Genomic DNA, 16928 nt, shown 5'->3' with positions numbered 1-16928 from the left:
AACCTAAGTTTTCAACATGCTTTTCATCGTACATATCCCCCTCCCACACCCCGTTCCCCGACCCCCACGCTCTCATAACCAAATGTGCAGTGACGCTAAACCTAAAGACTACTCTCATTTCACACGACGGGACGCTCGCAAGCTCCTCATACCACCGTTACCGCGGCGACTCGCGTCTCACTTCCACGAGCCCGACTTGCCCTTGGCGGTCCGCGCCGTCTTGGAGACCTTGGAGCCGCGCTGATGGTCAGTGACGCGGTTGCGCAGCACGTAGATGTCGTAGCGCTGCCTCTTGAGCCGCTCGGTCAGCTCGAACTTCTCGGCGTAGAGCTGGTGCGCCTGCCGCCACAGGTCCTGCGCCTTCTCGGCCAGCTTGTCGTGGTTGAGGTGCTCCACGTTGAGCGGCTTCCGGCGCTCCATCAGGATCTTGGTCTTCTTCTCGCGCTCCGTCAACTTCTTACCCGTCTTCTTCTCCACTTTCTGCAGGTAGCCGCCGAACGACTTGTTGTTGTAGACGGCCTTTTTGCGCGCCTCGTCCTCGGAGCGCAGCCGGGCCGCCTCCTCCTCGCGCCGGAGCTTCTCCTCGGCCAGGCGGTTCTGGCGCTCGCGGTCGCGCTCGGCGCGCTCGCGCTGCTGCTCCGCGCGGTCGGCACGGCGACGCTCGATGCGGGCGCGCAGCTCCACCAGCTCCTCCTCCTCCTTCTGCCGGTTGGTGAAGTGCAGCTCGATCAGGCTCTGCAGGTCGTTGAAGTCCTTCTCCAGGCGCTTGCGGTGGAGGTCGTCAAAGTCGACCTTCTCGCCGTCCGGGAGCTTCGGCGGGGTGATGTTGGGCATGTACAGCTTGGGCTTGGGTTTGGGGTCCTCCACCACCTCCTTTTCCTCCTTCTCGCCCTCCCCTTCCTCCTCCTCCTCCTCCTCCTCCTCCTCTCCCTGTAATCCCTCTGTCTCTTCTTCCTCCTGGCTCATCTCCGGTGCGTGTTCGACTTCTTCCTCCTCCTGCTCCTCTTCCTCGGCCTCCTCCTCCTCTACACACTGCTCTTCTGCCTCCTCCTCCACCTCCTCCTCTTCCTCCTCCTGGTACTCCTCCACCACCTCCTCGGTGTCGGACATGGCTGGGCGTTTAGCGGGAGCCTGAAGCAGCGGAGAGGTCCAGGAGCTGTGGTTGGGTTAGAGCTTCAGGAGCTGTGGTTGGGTTAGAGGTCCAGGAGCTGTGGTTGGGTTAGAGGTCCAGGAGCTGTGGTTGGGTTAGAGGTCCAGGAGCTGTGGTTGGGTTTGAGGTCCAGGAGCTGTGTTTGGGTTAGCGGTTCAGGAGCTGTGGTTGGGTTCAAGGTCCAGGAGCTGTGGTTGGGTTCGAGGTCCAGGAGCTGTGGTTGGGTTCGAGGTCCAGGAGCTGTGGTTGGGTTAGCGGTTCAGGAGCTGTAGAGAGGAAGGAGGTCTAGGCGGTTGGAGGTTCCGACTGTGTGGTGGATTCTGCTGCACAGCCACGGGGGGAGAGCAGCCCGAACAATTTAAAGCACAGAACCACGCCCACATCACATTTGTCTGATAAACTCTCCAGACAGATGGAAAGTGTGTCTATTTTCTCTCTCCCTCACCCCCGCTCCAAGCCCCAAGTCATTCCCGTGGAAGGCCAGACAATATGAGCTATTTCTGAGGAAGAACAGATGCAGCCCACTTGTGTGCCTCGTTCCCTGATAAAACGCAGGCACATATCAGGTTAACACAAGGGGGAGTGGGGCGGGAGGATCGGGCACAACAGCATTGAATGGGGGGCAGGGAGTAAACAACGGTAACCAAGGAACCCACAGAAAAGTAGTTTATCTGAGTTCCTAATGACGCGTACCTGCGGGGCATGAAGTGAACAGAATGCTGGGTAATTTATGTATTTTATCTTATGTAGAGTTTATATTTTCTTGTGTCATACACCGAATGGTCACACTTTACGATAAGGTTCATGAATTGTCGTGAACGAATGTCGTTGTTAACACAAATTAATGATGGACAAATACACGAATTAAGCGTGAAATTAACTTCGTTAATGCATTTGTTAACTTACTAGCGTGTTTGTACATGAATATTTACACATTGGCAAATCATAGGATGAACTTAAAGTTAGTTTCCCGTGAACAAATACATTAACTGACTTCTTCATTCCGATATGTAATGTAGTTGTTAACATGAATTAATGATGTACAAATACATAAACAGATTAACTTCTCAGTAGTAGTTAGTTAACAACTACATTACTTCACACCAGTTCATGTAGCCTAAGTGTAACCCCGCCATGGGCTTACAAGACACATGAGGAACACCTGTTCAGCATAGTATGTTGTGTAATAATATGGTTTATTTTAATTGTATAAATGCTTCGCCTACATTAATGTTTTTTTTCACGTCCATACCCATGAGCTGAAACACACTATGTAATCAGTGCAGCAGTTGCACCGGGCTGTTCCACTATGACTTCAGACCGCAGACGCGCCAAAACTGAATCAGTCACCAATGGCACTTACATTACATTACATGACAGGCATTTGGCAGACGCTCTTATCCAGAGTGACACGCAGCACAACACAACACAGCGCATTACCATAATCAGGGATGAGTGCACTGAAAGACCCTCAAGTGGGAAGTACGGTTCCAAGGGCTAAAAGTGACCGCATAGATAAGAACTTGGACCCTGTAGACTCGGACCCTCAGATCCGAATAAAACAGATTTGGCAAATATAAAACAAGTACACACAAGTGCAATGGCTTCAGCACGTTGACAACAGTTTACATAGCTCACCCCCGCAGAACACAAAGCACCAGTCATGAGAACTGACTCACAGTTTAAAGGTGATCAGTTATCCTGTACTAGTATACTATGTGCAGATCTTGTGTCGGTGAGGGAATATTTGCCCTTTCATTTTGGGAAAGTTTGTCTTGAAAACATGATGTGGATGAAAATGGGCCCACAAGTGGAGTAAAATGATATGTGGATAGTCGACGCGCTCTGAGAAATAAAGTAACAGTGGAGGTACATTTTCATACTTCAAGGATCAAATTTCCCAAATGCACTGAAAGGACAGTCATATCATCTTTGGGCACAAATGAGTACAAAGGTTCAAATTAATTCTATACTTCTGGCTAGGGGTACAACTCTATATACCTATAGGGTGCCACCCCAGTGGCAAGCATTTGTAAATTTTGAGGCACTTTTGTACCTTTATTTCTCATCGTTAAAGCATCGCTGTTATATAAGAACCTGTTGGGCTTTAAGGCAAAGTGACCCGGCCCGCTGTCCTCCCCCTTAACTCAGTACTGATGCCCTGCGCTGGCGATGACAGTGTCAAATCCAAACAGAACAACTTTAGCATCCAGGCCCGCGGGTGCGGAGAGGACCCCTCCTGTTCTTAAGAGCGGGTAAAGCTGACGGGGAGAGACAGGTGTCCGTGACGTTCCGCTCGCATCCCCGTATCTCCGGAATGTTCATTACCCTTTCAGTTGTCCCGCGGGGAACGTCGCTCTAAAATACTCCCCGGCTCTCCGTACACGCTCCCGCCCAGAGCTGATTAGCACCCGCAACGAGCGCACTCAAGACTCCCATAAGCAGTAACCGGAGCGGTAATGAAAACGCGTCCCTAGGTTTTAGACGCCCACACCTGTCGTCCCTTTTGTTATGCGCTGCGAGCACGTGGCTCCTTCGCAGGGGCTGCTGTGGTTTCAGCTCTTTTCACAGCCGTAAAAGTCCACGAGCCGGCGTCTGCCTCCCGCCGAGTGACAGCCGTCGCTGTCTCGCTCGCGCCGCCGGATTCCTCCCTTCGGCGGGGCCTGGACGGAGCGCGGAGCGCGTCGTCTTATCGGGAGCGCGAGCCTCCATCACACTGTTTCTAATGATAGCCTGTCTGATAAGCACGCCTCAGTTCAGTAACACCGAATCTAGTTATGGACCAAACAAACGAACAAACAAACGAACGAACGAACAGAAACAATTCCTGTTACTCTCAACAACTGAACAACTTTTAACTTTTAATACCTCAAGAAAAACACTCACAATTACCTTTTTTTAATTCACCATTGATCCTATGGTAGATTGTGCCTGTCTGAGTTCGGGGAAGCACATTTTATATCTTGTGCAACTCTGAAATATATATATTTTTTAATATGTGGCAAAACTGGTACAGAAACAGATATAATTACTATGACATGCCAAGATCGTTGTTCTCGGCGTGCTAGCAGTCTTTAACGCGGTATATAAAGTACAGTACATGTTACAAATATACCGATAATTGCAGGACATGTTTATCATATTGCAGTTGCCGGGCACTTGGTGAGGGGATGAAGCATGACTTTTCAGGAATGGGTTTTAATTGGCCTGTTACTATTCTCATCTTTCAGCTTTACTTGTCTGTTTGGCATTTGTCATTTTTCAATCCTGTGGGTAACAGGACGCCGTTCGGGCCGTAGGGGCGGGGTGGAGGGGAACCGGCCCTGCGAGCCACGCACTAAACACGGGCTGCGAGTGTGACGTTAATATGCAACTATGTTGATCTGTATTTCACTTATTTTACTTCCTGTATCCCTTCCATATATACAGTATGGTGTTGGTGCTGTTGGGGGGTGGGGGGTGGGGTATTGGTGTATTTGATTGGTTGTTTGACTGTTGGGCTCAAAGACCACACAGAGCCAGGGAGGAGGGAATACGGCTCTGAACATTTCCGTTTATTTATGTGAAATGGCTCTGTTGGGAATGTAAGGCACACTGTGGTTTAAAATCTCCCTGAGCTGTCCTAGGCCAGGGATTGATCAACTGAAAATGTAACTTTCCCATCTGCCCTGAGTTGGTTTTGTGTCAGCGTCAGTTGGTGGCAGTTTGGTTCATCAGTCCATCCCAGAGTGGACATTCACTGCTGGAAACAGGTGTGTCTAAGAATAGGATCTGGATACTGTAGAGGTCAGCAGTTTTCCTGTGGGATGACCTTAGTCTTTGTGTAAGTCCCTGATTTTGGGGGATTTAATTCCTCGTTAGAGTAAACAACACCCCTCCTCTTACACTCTCAAAACAGGTGTGTTCAAAACAACACATAATGTGTCTTTTTTAAAAACACGCCTCAAACATGTGTCTTGTTAAGCACAACGTCTTTTATGTAACTTTCAACACTGTCTGTGTTGAAATAAAAATTCCTTTGTCATACCATACTATTGTATACCCCCGCCAACACAAAAGGTGTAACTTTGACACTAAATGTGTTGAAAATATCACAAAAGTTGTAACACAAAAAGTGTGTTGGATTTACACTTCATTTTTGAGAGTGTATGTATATTCAAGGAGGGTCATGAGTTTCTTTTGGTATCATAGCTGCATTTAACACAATTGCAAGCCTTTATGTGCATGTTAAAACTATTCCTCTTTGACTTTTGCCCTGTAGTATGGACATAATGTATAATAGCAAAATGTCATTTAATGAAACTTTAATAGCTTCACACTGTAGGTTCTTAAATAATTGAGGCAAACTGTTGAAAATTGAAAAATCATTCAAGCTGGTTTGCTATGTCGCAATACACAATTAACTATTTCCAATGCACATTAACACTGAATTTATGTTTACTCGTTACACAAGGTATTTTGCGCACCCTTTACGTGTGTTGTGGGAATTACAGTAGCTGGTTGACTTGGTGTATAATGGTTGTATAAATATGATGGGGAAATTACGGAAATGTTATCATGCAGTGGATTCCTCTAATTTACACTGAGCAATCTTAATATTGATTAACATTTAACATTTTTATGAACATATGTGTTAACAATTCACAAAACAATGATCTTTCCTGAAAGTTGGCCAGTGTATTCATGTCTTGAAAGATAATGTGACAGCGTGAACAAATTAAATGATTGAATTGACGTAATAATAATAATAATAATAATAATAATAATAATAATAATAATAATAATAATAGTGACGCGTTTAGTTTGTCAGGACAACTGGCAAGAGTAAGAAATCCAACTGATTCCCTTTCAAACCAGCACGAGCACACCATTTACTGGAGTTCCCACGGACAGAAAATTGACCTAGTTTACACTCTCACATTTACTCAACATTACCGGCTTGCATAAGAACGCGTAACTATGTAATTTCCGGACTCCGAGACACTGGTAAAGCAAATCTATTTGGCGTTCGGGTTTTTATGAAATTTTACAGTAGCTGGGTTGCGTTTTCAGTCCGTGGCTTATCTGACCAAACAATGCAAAGCATTTTTGGACGCATAGCATTGCTAGGTTTCATGACTTGGAACAAGCTAGCTAGCTAGCTTGGAACATGTTATTGCTTTACCTATAGCTAGCTTCAATATCAGTTGCACCCATATGAAAAAGAGATCAGTTGAACACTGTTCAGTCTTGTGTTGTACAGTCTGCTGTTCATATTTGTCCTTTGAATTTTTGGCGTAGCTGTGGTTGTATATTCCATATAGCTACTCTCTTAGCTGTTTTGCTAAGTAGGTAACCTGTGAACTAGACGACCTTCACTGTTTTTGTACTGTAGCTGGCTGCGAGTGCGTATCAAAGATTTATGTGCTTTCGCGAATAAAGTAAGTAGAGTGTGTAGGAACAAACCAACATTCTATACTTTACCGTTAAGTAACGTTAATCATCTTTTTGAAGAAAAAAATTCTGTTGTTTGCATAAACTGAACATATTACGGCTTCAAATTTAGCATCTATTATGCAATTATCCATTATACTATTATCCATTATTACTCCGTAATGTTTACATATCCTGGCCTTGATTCATTAATTATTTATTCGTTTATATGTTTCTACGATATGATATTGTATGTCAATATCTCAAATATTTTTGCACGAATAATTCTTTATTAAGCTGCTGGTTATGTGTAATCTTGAAGTTTTCACGAATAATAAATGTGAATGTGTAAATATTTCAATGTATAATTATGTGCTTGCACGTTTCCTATTTTAGGCGCCCTTTACATGTGTCCCTAGCCATGCTGCGGGTGTTAACACCCTCCCTGTCCGCCTGCTTTCGAGGGGTCTGGGCTGGTTCTCTGTCCAGCGCCAGGCCCTGCTCCACACTGCCCCCTGGCGGCGCGGAGAACCAGCTGACGGTGGACTCCCTCTACGACCTGTCCGTGGACATCCGCAAGGTGCGCAAGCTGAAGGGCTGGGTCCTGCTCCAGCGCACCGCGTACGTGCGCGAAACCGCCGGTCTGCTTCGCGACCTGGGCGCCGACGGGCCTGCGATCGCCCGCGTCCTGGAACAGCACCCGGAGGCCGTCCTCTGTCACCCCGAGGAGGTGCGCGCCCAACGGGAGCTGTGGGCCTCAGTCTGCCCCAATAACAGAGACCTGGTGGGCATCATCGAGAAGTTCCCGGCCTCCTTCTTCACGGTCACACACCAGGCCAGCCAGAAGGCCAACATCGAGTACTTCCAAAGCCTGAAGCTCAACAAGCGCATCGTCAGCAAGCTCCTCGCCAGCGCCCCCCAGAGCTTCTGCCGCCCCGTGGAGGAGAACCAGGAGGCGGTGCGCGCCCTGACGGAGGCCTACCTGAGCCTGGGGGGCGAGGAGGGCAACCTGAGGATTTGGCTGCAGAAGCTGCTGAGCCAGAACCCCTTCGCCCTCCTGAAGCCCCCCGGCTCGATCCGGGACAACCTGGCCTTCCTCCGGGCCCGGGGCTTCAGCCCCGCCGAGCTGCTCCAGCTCGTCTCCAAGCTCAAGGGCTTCTTTTCGGAGCTCAGCCCGGCCGGCATGGGGGACGCCCTGGCCTACGCGCAGGGCGCGCTGGGGTGTTCGGACGGAGAGCTGAGGGCCATGGCGCTCCAGAGCCCCGCCCTGCTGTACCACCCCGCGCCCGTTCTGGAGGACCGCCTCCGCGTGCTGCTGGCCGCCGGCGTGAGCGTGCGGCAGATCGCGGAGACGCCGAGCGTGCTGGAGCTCGACACTCACATCGTGCTCCACCGCGTGCAGAGGCTGCGTTCCTACGGTTACGACGTCGGAACGGGCGGCCTGGAGGCTTTAACCGGCACGAAAAAGGACTTCGAGGAGAGCGCCGGCAGGCTGCACCTCCGCCGGGCGCGGCCCCTCTTTAACCCCGTCGCGCCCTTGAAAGCCCCGGAGGAGTGACCGCGTAGCTGGGGTGTGTGGGGATGTCTCGGGGGGTTCCAGGAGAAAGCGCTGGCTTGCCTTTGTCAAAGAACCGAGTTTCTGTTGACTGGTCTTGGTTTTTTGGGTTGACAGTGTTTTCGCTGCATCTTCTGATGGATCATTAAAAGTAATGAGAATTGTGTACTGTATTTTTTTATTTATTATTGATTCATACACACTTATTTGTTGAGCTTGAACAGACAGAAGTTATTTATTTGTTTTTGGTTATCAATACAACTATTGCGAGTTGCAGCCCATATTTCAAAAGAAGACAAGACTCGTTTTGGTAACTCAATAAATATGTGAACAGTTGTTGAAAGAATTGTGTCATTTCAGCTTAACTGATAATGTTTAATATTCATTAAACCCTCTGCACGAAACAAATACAAGTTTACAGTGCCACCTAGATGTGTCGAGGCTATTATGTATAGCGTCATCCCACAGAAGTAACGAAATTATATGGATAATTCATGGATATGGTATAGTTACAGTCGGCATAGGCCTATTTAAAAATCGTCTCCTCGCTGCCCTGAACATTAATCGACTCCTTTCGCAGGTATCTTACGTCAGCACTGGGACGGCGTTCACCTAAATTACAACTGGAACCAGCGGTTTATTAGAATGGATTCAAATTCGGAAACTTCAAATTATATGAAATACATTTTGACCATTGTGTTCTTTAGAGAGCTATATATAAACTAAGTCCACAGTCCAGAATATCGTGTCCACACTCGTTTTTGTTTCGACTTTGAGGCGCGTGCTGGTGTATGTAGTATCACACAGCTTCCCCCGCGAGCGCGTTCGAGTGGACTCTCCCCCAGGTGAGGGGAAATTTGAATAACCCAAAAATAATTAGCTTAATTAACTTTATTTTGAATATGAATGTGTTTGTTTTCCTGTTAGCTTGTGAAGTTTGAGTCCGTTACGTGTGTTTAGTCAGTCTGACACAGTGTTTGGTTTCATTCACCGCTTGGGCTTTTCGTTTTTGGGAAATGTTATTTGTTTTGGAATGACGTTTTTTTATATCCTCCATCGTTCGGTTTTCGCCAGTGAGTGGAAGCAGCTAATTTTCTATGACGACTGAAGGTCGGGAAATGGCTGTTCCATACACATGAGGTGAGTCAATTTTATTTCCTGTTTTAAGGTGTTGTGCTGGTCTTCTCGTCTGGTTTTGGATTAATTGGGTTACAAACACCAAACATATTTGTGAGCTACAACCACTTTACGGTTTTGTGTATTTTATACCACTAGAGGAGAGAACCAGTAGGCCAATAGAAACGACTCAATGAAGCTCAACCCTAAAAAGCGCACAAACCAGTGAGATTCTCCATACAAAACTCAATTTAGTCCAGGACTAAGCTTAATATGTGTCTGTAAAACTGGCCCTTTATGACTATATTTACATCGAAAATGTAACCTTTTAAAAACATTTTTTTATTTTTGTTTTATTTTATTGTTTTATATGCATTATATGTTGACTGCTTGTGTGTTGTACACCTTATGTCCTGAAAAGCTTAGTGCAGCCAATTTGGAATGTTTTGGAGGAAATGTCATGACCATGTTTTAAGTCAGTTGATATCAAGTGCTGGCAAAATACTGCAATTTAATTTACTTGTCATTCAAATATTCTTGTCCTCATAACCTCACGCCCTCTAAACCTTGGACAAATGGGGGAGTTATGTCAATTTTATTTTATTTTTTTAATGTTTCAGGTGGTACCTTCAATTGTAAAAATATGCGCTGTATGTGTGTATTCAAATGTGTTCATACCATCACAAATCATGAGCATAAAATATTAGTCAAGAGAAAAAAACCATGAGTGAACAACTGCTGTTTTGCAAGAGTAAAAAAAAAAACCCCCAAAAAAACCCCATCTGTTTCAAATATTGTGTTCAGTTCAAAAACCACAAAAGCATGTTGTACAAAAACTAACTAACTGTTCATATAATCCTGAATCAGGCTTCCTTTGTCTGAAAGCTTGCCCCTGACATTATCCTACACGGGCCTCTTTCCAGCTCTTGACGTTCAAAACGCTGAACATTTCACACAAAATGTGAAAAGGCTTCTCTGCTTTGTTCAGGTTGATTATGCCCATGTCACGCTGTAAGAGTCTGAAGTGACTGAAGCCCTTTGTAATTTCGTCTCTGTTTAGCGCGAACACGCATGAGGGATGATTTGCCACAGTCTACCATTCTTGAGGCAGAAAGATTTTTCCATGCTGGGAGTACAGTAAGCAGGAGTGATATTTGATATTTTCCACGGACACATACAAGGAAAACTCTTCTGCCATCCCAATTCCACCCAACTGGAAATTTACAGTTAAATGCAGTGACACATTTTAGTCTGGTTTTTTTGGTTTGTTGTATTTTTGTATTTAAAACTGTGAATATGCGGTTAAAGTATCGATTGTCAGCTTTAATGTGATGGCATTTGCATCCACAGTGGGTGATCCATGTCAGAATTATAGCCCTTTATATACATAGTCCTCCTATTTTAGCCCTATATTCCATTGGCGGCGTTCAGGTGGTTGTGTAATCGTGTCAGATGCATTTCCTGGCGTGGTTTATGCTAGCAATTGACCCTGTATTCAAGCCGTATTAATTTTTTTATTATGAAAGCGCATTAGTGCATTAGAATTGCAGATGGCGGTAGACTGACTACACGCGCAGACCCAAGACCGTGTTAAATGACTTGACTGGCGTTTCCATTTCTGTGTTTTCCGGCCTCTGAGTTAGCTGTGGGGAGGCCTGTGTCTCGGGACTGCGGCTCTGGATTCCTGGAGCGTCTGATTCACTTGGCTAGGCACATGACACACACAAGCAGGAATGTATAGGAATGCAGTGTATCAGGAGCCATGGTCCCCTGCTGCCTGTTCTGTTCAGGGCGTCCAGTCGTCGGTGACAAATGAAAACATCTTTAGTCAAACAGTTCCTCATCACACTGAGTGATGACTCATTATAAATTAGGGTTTTAAAATAAATATTTTAGAAATATTCTTCTTCTTTTTTTTTTTCATTTCTTGTTCATTTATTTCCGCAAAATGTTTACGTTTCACATATTTGCCGTTTCAGAATCTTAACTGAAATAAGACAGGATCCTCCCGTTTTCTGATGGCCAAAGTGGCGCAATATTTAAATCCTGTACATTTTGGAAATCTGAATATTAATCTGATGCTTTCAGCTGTGTTTCCTTCCCACCAGTTCACCACTAATTTCAAAAACGATAGACAAAACATGTTTAAGGACATCCTTGTTTCTATTTTGGAGTTAAAACATTCAGAAAACATTCTTCGTTGTCCAAAACATGGAATTCAATAAAAAGCATCGTTTAAAAGTGTTAAATATATTAAATGCATCACACGCCTTACTGTCACCAGGCCGACGTAACTATCCAGAGTGACCGACAGAAGTGCCGTGCTAGCAGCTACAGAATATTTAAAAAATCGATAAAAAAAAAAAAAACTTCCAGCCGAGGTTAACCAAACAGCATGAATTTGCATCGCTGGATGTCTCTCTCCCCGTCATGACCCCAAAGCTGTGTCAACAACAGCCCTGCACCAGGCCCTGACCCCCCGGCAGGGGCCAGGCTGTCGAGTGTCGCGGATAGCTTTCAAACTCGATCGATTTTGTGTAAACTGTGTCACGTTCGACGGAAAACGCGACTGGAGTAAACCGGTTTTCCTCGCAATTTCAACCACTCGTCTTGCAATGCAAAGAAGATGTAAAGGGAGAAAAGTCACTGGCTGCGGTAGAAGCTTTGTGCCGTCACCCGCGGTCGAATGCAGGTCAGCGGCTCACTGCAGAGGTCAGAGGTCAGGGGACACTGCAGAGGTCAGAGGTCACGTGGGTCTGCGGCCCCCCCTCTGGGCGTCTCCGGTCAGCCGGTCCTCTTGAAAACCTGGAATTTGTAGCGGAGGCCATTTTCCTCCTGTATCTTGTGCAGGACTCCAGGAAACCTGTATGAGGAGGGAGGGGTGGTCACAGAAGAAAGCACATTGAGTGAGCCTGGCTTTTATAACCACCGAGATCCCTGCGGTCCTGATCCTGTGCCCTGTATCGCAGCCATCGTCAAATCCGGCCCTGGTTTTCTTTTCTCACAGATAATTAGCTGAACAGTCAGTGCTGCCGATTGGCCAGACTGTCTTCACACCTGACTCCCAGGTAAAGGGAGGGTGAACACACCTGACTCCCAGGTAAAGGGAGGGTGAACACACCTGACTCCCAGGTAAAGGGAGGGCGAACACACCTGACTCCCTGGTAAAGGGAGGGTGAACACACCTGACTCCCAGGTAAAGGGAGGGTGGTCACACCTGACTCCCAGGTAAAGGGAGGGTGAACACACCTGACTCCCAGGTAAAGGGAGGGTGGTCACACCTGACTCCCAGGTAAAGGGAGGGTGAACACACCTGACTCCCAGGTAAAGGGAGGGTGAACACACCTGACTCCCAGGTAAAGGGAGGGTGAACACACCTGACTCCCAGGTAAAGGGAGGGTGGACACACCTGACTCCCAGGTAAAGGGAGGGTGGACACACCTGACTCCCAGGTAAAGGGAAGGTGAACACACCTGACTCCCAGGTAAAGGGAGGGTGAACACACCTGACTCCCAGGTAAAGGGAGGGTGGTCACACCTGACTCCCAGGTAAAGGGAGGGTGGTCACACCTGACTCCCAGGTAAAGGGAGGGTGGTCACACCTGACTCCCAGGTAAAGGGAGGGTGGTCACACCTGACTCCCAGGTAAAGGGAGGGTGGTCACACCTGACTCCCAGGTAAAGGGAGGGTGAACACACCTGACTCCCAGGTAAAGGGAGGGTGGAAAAACAGCTGGGGGTTTTACTGGGTGTGAAATGGTCTTACTTCTCCTGCAGTCTGTAGACGCTCTGGTCAAACGGTGGGAAAAAGGTGTCGCAGTCGAAGTCGGCCATGATGTGCGTCAGGTAGAGCAGGTCGCACCAGGGGTGCTCCAGCGCCGTCTGCAAACAAAGCATTGCGCTGTTTTTCCCTCTTAAACGTGACGTCAGTACGTGTCTGCACTCTTAAAGGTCCAACGTTGTGGAAAATTTGCCTTGCTATGTGGATTATAAAGGTGATATAAAAACACTGTGAAAGTATCAGAAGGCACTGTCCTTAAATCCACACCGTATGAAGAAGAAAATGTGCATTTAAACAAGCCGTTTGAAATTATGTGAAGTTGTGACATCACAACGATGCGCTCGTTTGCATATGCCCGCCTTCAGCACCGCCCACCTTATAGCCAGAACAAATCCAAGAGCTCAGACTGCACTCAGTTCATTGGAGCTAGACAGCCAATCAGAACAGAGGTTTCAATGATATCAGTGAGCCTTAAAGACACTGTCACTAAAACAGCCTGTTCTTGGTAACGCTCATGAGATGCACTGGAGGATGGACATGTAAAACTGGATAGAGATTGTTTTTGGTTCTTAAAACCACACAAACGCCTTCTTTTGGATATCAGGACCTAAAATAAAACGCTGCAAAATAAACAATATGGGACCTTTAACCGGAATTTGGTTATATGCACACATTGTAACAGGATTATGTTAGTTGGATCATATATAGATCTTTCTTTACTAGATCAGATCTATCGCAGCAATTTTGTGATATTGGCAACTATCAGAACATTGGCAAGAATCTAAATTGTATCCAATCATGGTGCAGCCTGAGGTTTATTCTCCGAGTATCAGAATGGCATCGGGAGTGTCGCCGTGGCGTCGGGGGAGTGTCGCCGTGGCGTCGGGGGAGTGTCGCCGTGGCGTCGGGGGCGTGTCGCCGTGGCGTCGGGGGAGTGTCGCCGTGGCGTCGGGGGCGTGTCGCCGTGGCGTCGGGGGGGAGTCGCCGTGGCGTCGGGGGGGAGTGTCGCCGTGGCGTCGGGGGGGCGTGTCACCGTGGCGTCGGGGGCGTGTCGCCGTGGCGTCGGGGGCGTGTCTCCGTGGCTCAGAGACTCCAGCACTCACTCTGTAGACTCTAGCCCCGCCGGGCACCCATATGGTCTCCACCAGGGCGCTGATGGGGCCGGCGACGGCGAGCTGCACCGCGCTCTCAAAGTCCCGGCACAGGTACTGGGCCTGCTCCGGCACCGCGCTGCGGAACACAGCACACCGTCAGGGCCAGCGCGGACACCCTGATTCCACCTCACACGGGCCGCTGTGTCCGTCATTAGCTCATCGGTTTAATCGTGTGTCATGGTGCTGCGCTAAAGCAAAAACCCACACCGGCCATTGCTGCTGATCATGTGATAAATCATGCCTATAATGCTTGTGTGTGTGTGTGTGTGTGTGTGTGTGGAGTGTGTGTGGAGTGTGTGTGTGAGTGTGTGAGTGTGTGAGTGTGTGGAGTGTGTGGAGTGTGTGGAGTGTGTGGAGTGTGTGGAGTGTGTGTGTGTGTGTGTGTGTGTGTGTGTGTGTGTGTGTGTGTGTGTGTGTGTGTGAGTGTGAGTGAGTGTGAGTGAGTGTGTGTGAGTGTGTGTGAGTGTGTGTGAGTGTGTGTGTGTGGAGTGTGTGAGTGTGTGTGTGTGGAGTGTGTGTGTGTGTGGAGTGTGTGGAGTGTGTGGAGTGTGTGGTGTGTGTGTGTGGAGTGTGTGGAGTGTGTGGAGTGTGTGTGGAGTGTGTGTGGAGTGTGTGTGGAGTGTGTGTGGAGTGTGTGTGGAGTGTGTGTGGAGTGTGTGGAGTGTGTGGAGTGTGTGGAGTGTGTGGAGTGTGTGGAGTGTGTGTGTGGAGTGTGTGGAGTGTGTGGAGTGTGTGGAGTGTGTGGAGTGTGTGAAGTGTGAGAACCTTAGTGTGTGTGAGTGTGGGGTGTGTGTGTGAGTGTACCTTAGTGTGTGTGAGTGTGGGGTGTGTGTGTGAGTGTACCTTAGTGTGTGTGAGTGTGGGGTGTGTGTGTGAGTGTACCTTAGTGTGTGTGAGTGTGGGGTGTGTGTGTGAGTGTACCTGAGTGTGTGACTCAGGACCACATTGATGCTGTTGGCGATGGGGAGAATTCCTGCAGGAGCGGAGAGCCAGGTGTCCCTGCCCCAGATGATCAGGTTCTTCCTGTCTGTGGGGGGGAAGATGTGCACAGAGAGCTGAGTGCTGACCCTGGCCCCACGGTTCCTCTCCAGGAGTCTGTCAGCACAGAAGGGGCCGTACCATGTGACACTCGCACTCCCAGGCTGGGGTGGGTGGGTTTCCCTGAGGGAATGCTAACTCCCCCTGAAATTCATCTTTCAAAAACTCCTCTTTCAAATATTCCTCTTACGGAGAAGCATGTATGTATGTAATAAATGTAATGTAATGTAATGTAAGCAGAAATGGCCTAAGCACAGTGTGGTCTGTGGAGAATGAACGCTCTAGGTCCTGCAATTCAGCTTTAAATAGCAAACCAATGGCATGCAAATGAATTTTTTAGCGCACTCGGTTTTGGGTATGGATTTGGTTCCACGTCGCTCTGGATAAGAGTGTGCGCCAAATGCTTAAAATGTAATGTAATGTAATGTGAAATGTCCACGTCATACGGCGCAAATTACCAGGTTTGGAAACGGTTCTGACCGCATCCAAGAAGAACTGTAACTCTCGCCTGTAAAAAGCAGACGCGTGTGGATAATGATTAACTTGCACTCCTCCCAGATACACAAGCGCTGGATATTTGAGCACATTTGGCTGAACCACGGTTGGAATGGTTTTTTCCACTGGACTGAAGAATTGATGGATGACAATAATCTCTTCACTGTCCTCTGTCTGCGGCCATTGGGTGTTTACAGAAAGCCCTGTTTTGCGGTTCCATGTTAATCAAGATCCGATTGGACTTTTCGCGTGCGGCTACCAAACGGAACTTTACTTGGCGACAATCAACTTCAGTAGACTTGGAAACAAATGTTTGTTTCCAATTGTACGTCCGCTAACTGAGAGTAGATAGAAACACGGCGCACCATGAACTCTGCTTTTTATTGCGCGTTAGCTAACTGGGAAGCACTAGCAGTCTGTCCATAACGTTTGCATTTTTCGCAGTACAATTCTTCAGAGACTGACAAACTAAAAAATATCAGCTATCATTTGTTCGATACCCACGAATGTCCGAACGACGCCGTGATGCGAGCTGACGAGCGGAGTAAAACTTACGGAAGGTTCCAAGGAAGTTTTCCGTCTTTCCCAATCCCCATGTTGTTACACGCGGCGGCGATAACCCTTATCGGCTTGGACGGAACTTTCTCCTCCATGATAAACATGATGTGGCCGACGAATCGTCGTGACGGACACTGAAACTGCACTTCGGCAGTTGCCGCTATCACTAGTGGGGGGGAGGTTAAGCGTGACGCATTCTCCGCCCTCGTGCGATTCGGCTCAATACCTCTGTACACAATACAACGCAGATGTGTGGGGAGCGTGGGGGTGAGCGGTTTGACTAAGACTGGCTGGGCTTTGCAGTTGGACCGTTTTAATGCATTCCAGTCTCGTCAAGAGTATTATAGTCGGGGTCGGTATTGGATACGCTCGCACTCGCTCTCATCCTCACGCGCGCGCGCTATATACATAAATAACATGTGACTTGACTTTGAAGTGGACCGTATGGTATCTCTGATCCCTGAAGAACATTATGCAACCGCTGATCTCTCTGAGAACAGTGTCTGCTTCACACCTGAAATGTGCATATACACGTTTTATTTATGGATTTTCAGGCTAATAGTTGAAAAAACAAACATTCTCTTGAGCCGGTTAGAAGACAAAGGAGTGTGTGAGTGCAACACAATGAAAGAGTGCTTTTTTTAAAGTTTCTGTCAAGTATGTTCATATAG

The 16928-nt window shown here is 47.6% G+C and overlaps 3 protein-coding genes across 35 annotated transcripts; 1 reads left to right on the top strand and 2 right to left on the bottom strand.

Annotated features, from left to right (window-relative positions):
- Positions 1-177: 177 nt before the first annotated feature.
- Positions 178-1110, bottom strand: tnnt2c (troponin T2c, cardiac). 31 transcript variants are annotated; one of them, XM_061229970.1, is made up of 3 exons: positions 1057-1110; positions 985-1017; positions 178-861 (listed from the first exon to the last, which is right to left on the bottom strand). In XM_061229970.1, the coding sequence occupies exons 1-3, from the start codon at positions 1108-1110 to the stop codon at positions 178-180; spliced, it is 771 nt and encodes a 256-aa protein (XP_061085954.1). The 31 variants fall into 31 exon arrangements, with proteins under 31 accessions (XP_061085954.1, XP_061085958.1, XP_061085946.1 ...); XM_061229974.1 differs by having other exon boundaries at positions 985-1008; positions 1090-1110; XM_061229962.1 differs by having other exon boundaries at positions 178-664; positions 782-1110.
- A 3731-nt stretch (positions 1111-4841) lies between these two features.
- On the top strand, positions 4842-8130 carry mterf2 (mitochondrial transcription termination factor 2). 3 transcript variants are annotated; one of them, XM_061229727.1, is made up of 2 exons: positions 4842-4902; positions 6959-8130. In XM_061229727.1, the coding sequence occupies exon 2, from the start codon at positions 6984-6986 to the stop codon at positions 8118-8120; it is 1137 nt and encodes a 378-aa protein (XP_061085711.1). In that variant the 5' UTR covers positions 4842-4902; positions 6959-6983; the 3' UTR covers positions 8121-8130. The 3 variants fall into 3 exon arrangements, with proteins under 3 accessions (XP_061085711.1, XP_061085710.1, XP_061085709.1); XM_061229726.1 differs by lacking the exon at positions 4842-4902 and adding an exon at positions 5932-6136; XM_061229725.1 differs by lacking the exon at positions 4842-4902 and adding an exon at positions 6143-6570.
- Positions 8131-11377: 3247 nt separating this feature from the next.
- On the bottom strand, positions 11378-16411 carry zgc:153031. Its single transcript, XM_061229738.1, has 6 exons — positions 16255-16411; positions 15663-15712; positions 15088-15193; positions 14116-14242; positions 12998-13113; positions 11378-12096 (listed from the first exon to the last, which is right to left on the bottom strand). The coding sequence occupies exons 1-6, from the start codon at positions 16359-16361 to the stop codon at positions 12018-12020; spliced, it is 585 nt and encodes a 194-aa protein (XP_061085722.1). The 5' UTR covers positions 16362-16411; the 3' UTR covers positions 11378-12017.
- Between the last annotated feature and the right edge of the window lie 517 nt (positions 16412-16928).

This window comes from Conger conger, chromosome 19, assembly GCF_963514075.1.
Source record: "Conger conger chromosome 19, fConCon1.1, whole genome shotgun sequence".
In the NCBI taxonomy this organism is placed as follows: domain Eukaryota; kingdom Metazoa; phylum Chordata; class Actinopteri; order Anguilliformes; family Congridae; genus Conger; species Conger conger.
The sequence above is the reverse complement of the archived record's forward strand: the minus strand, read 5'-3'. Positions and strand labels throughout refer to the sequence as shown.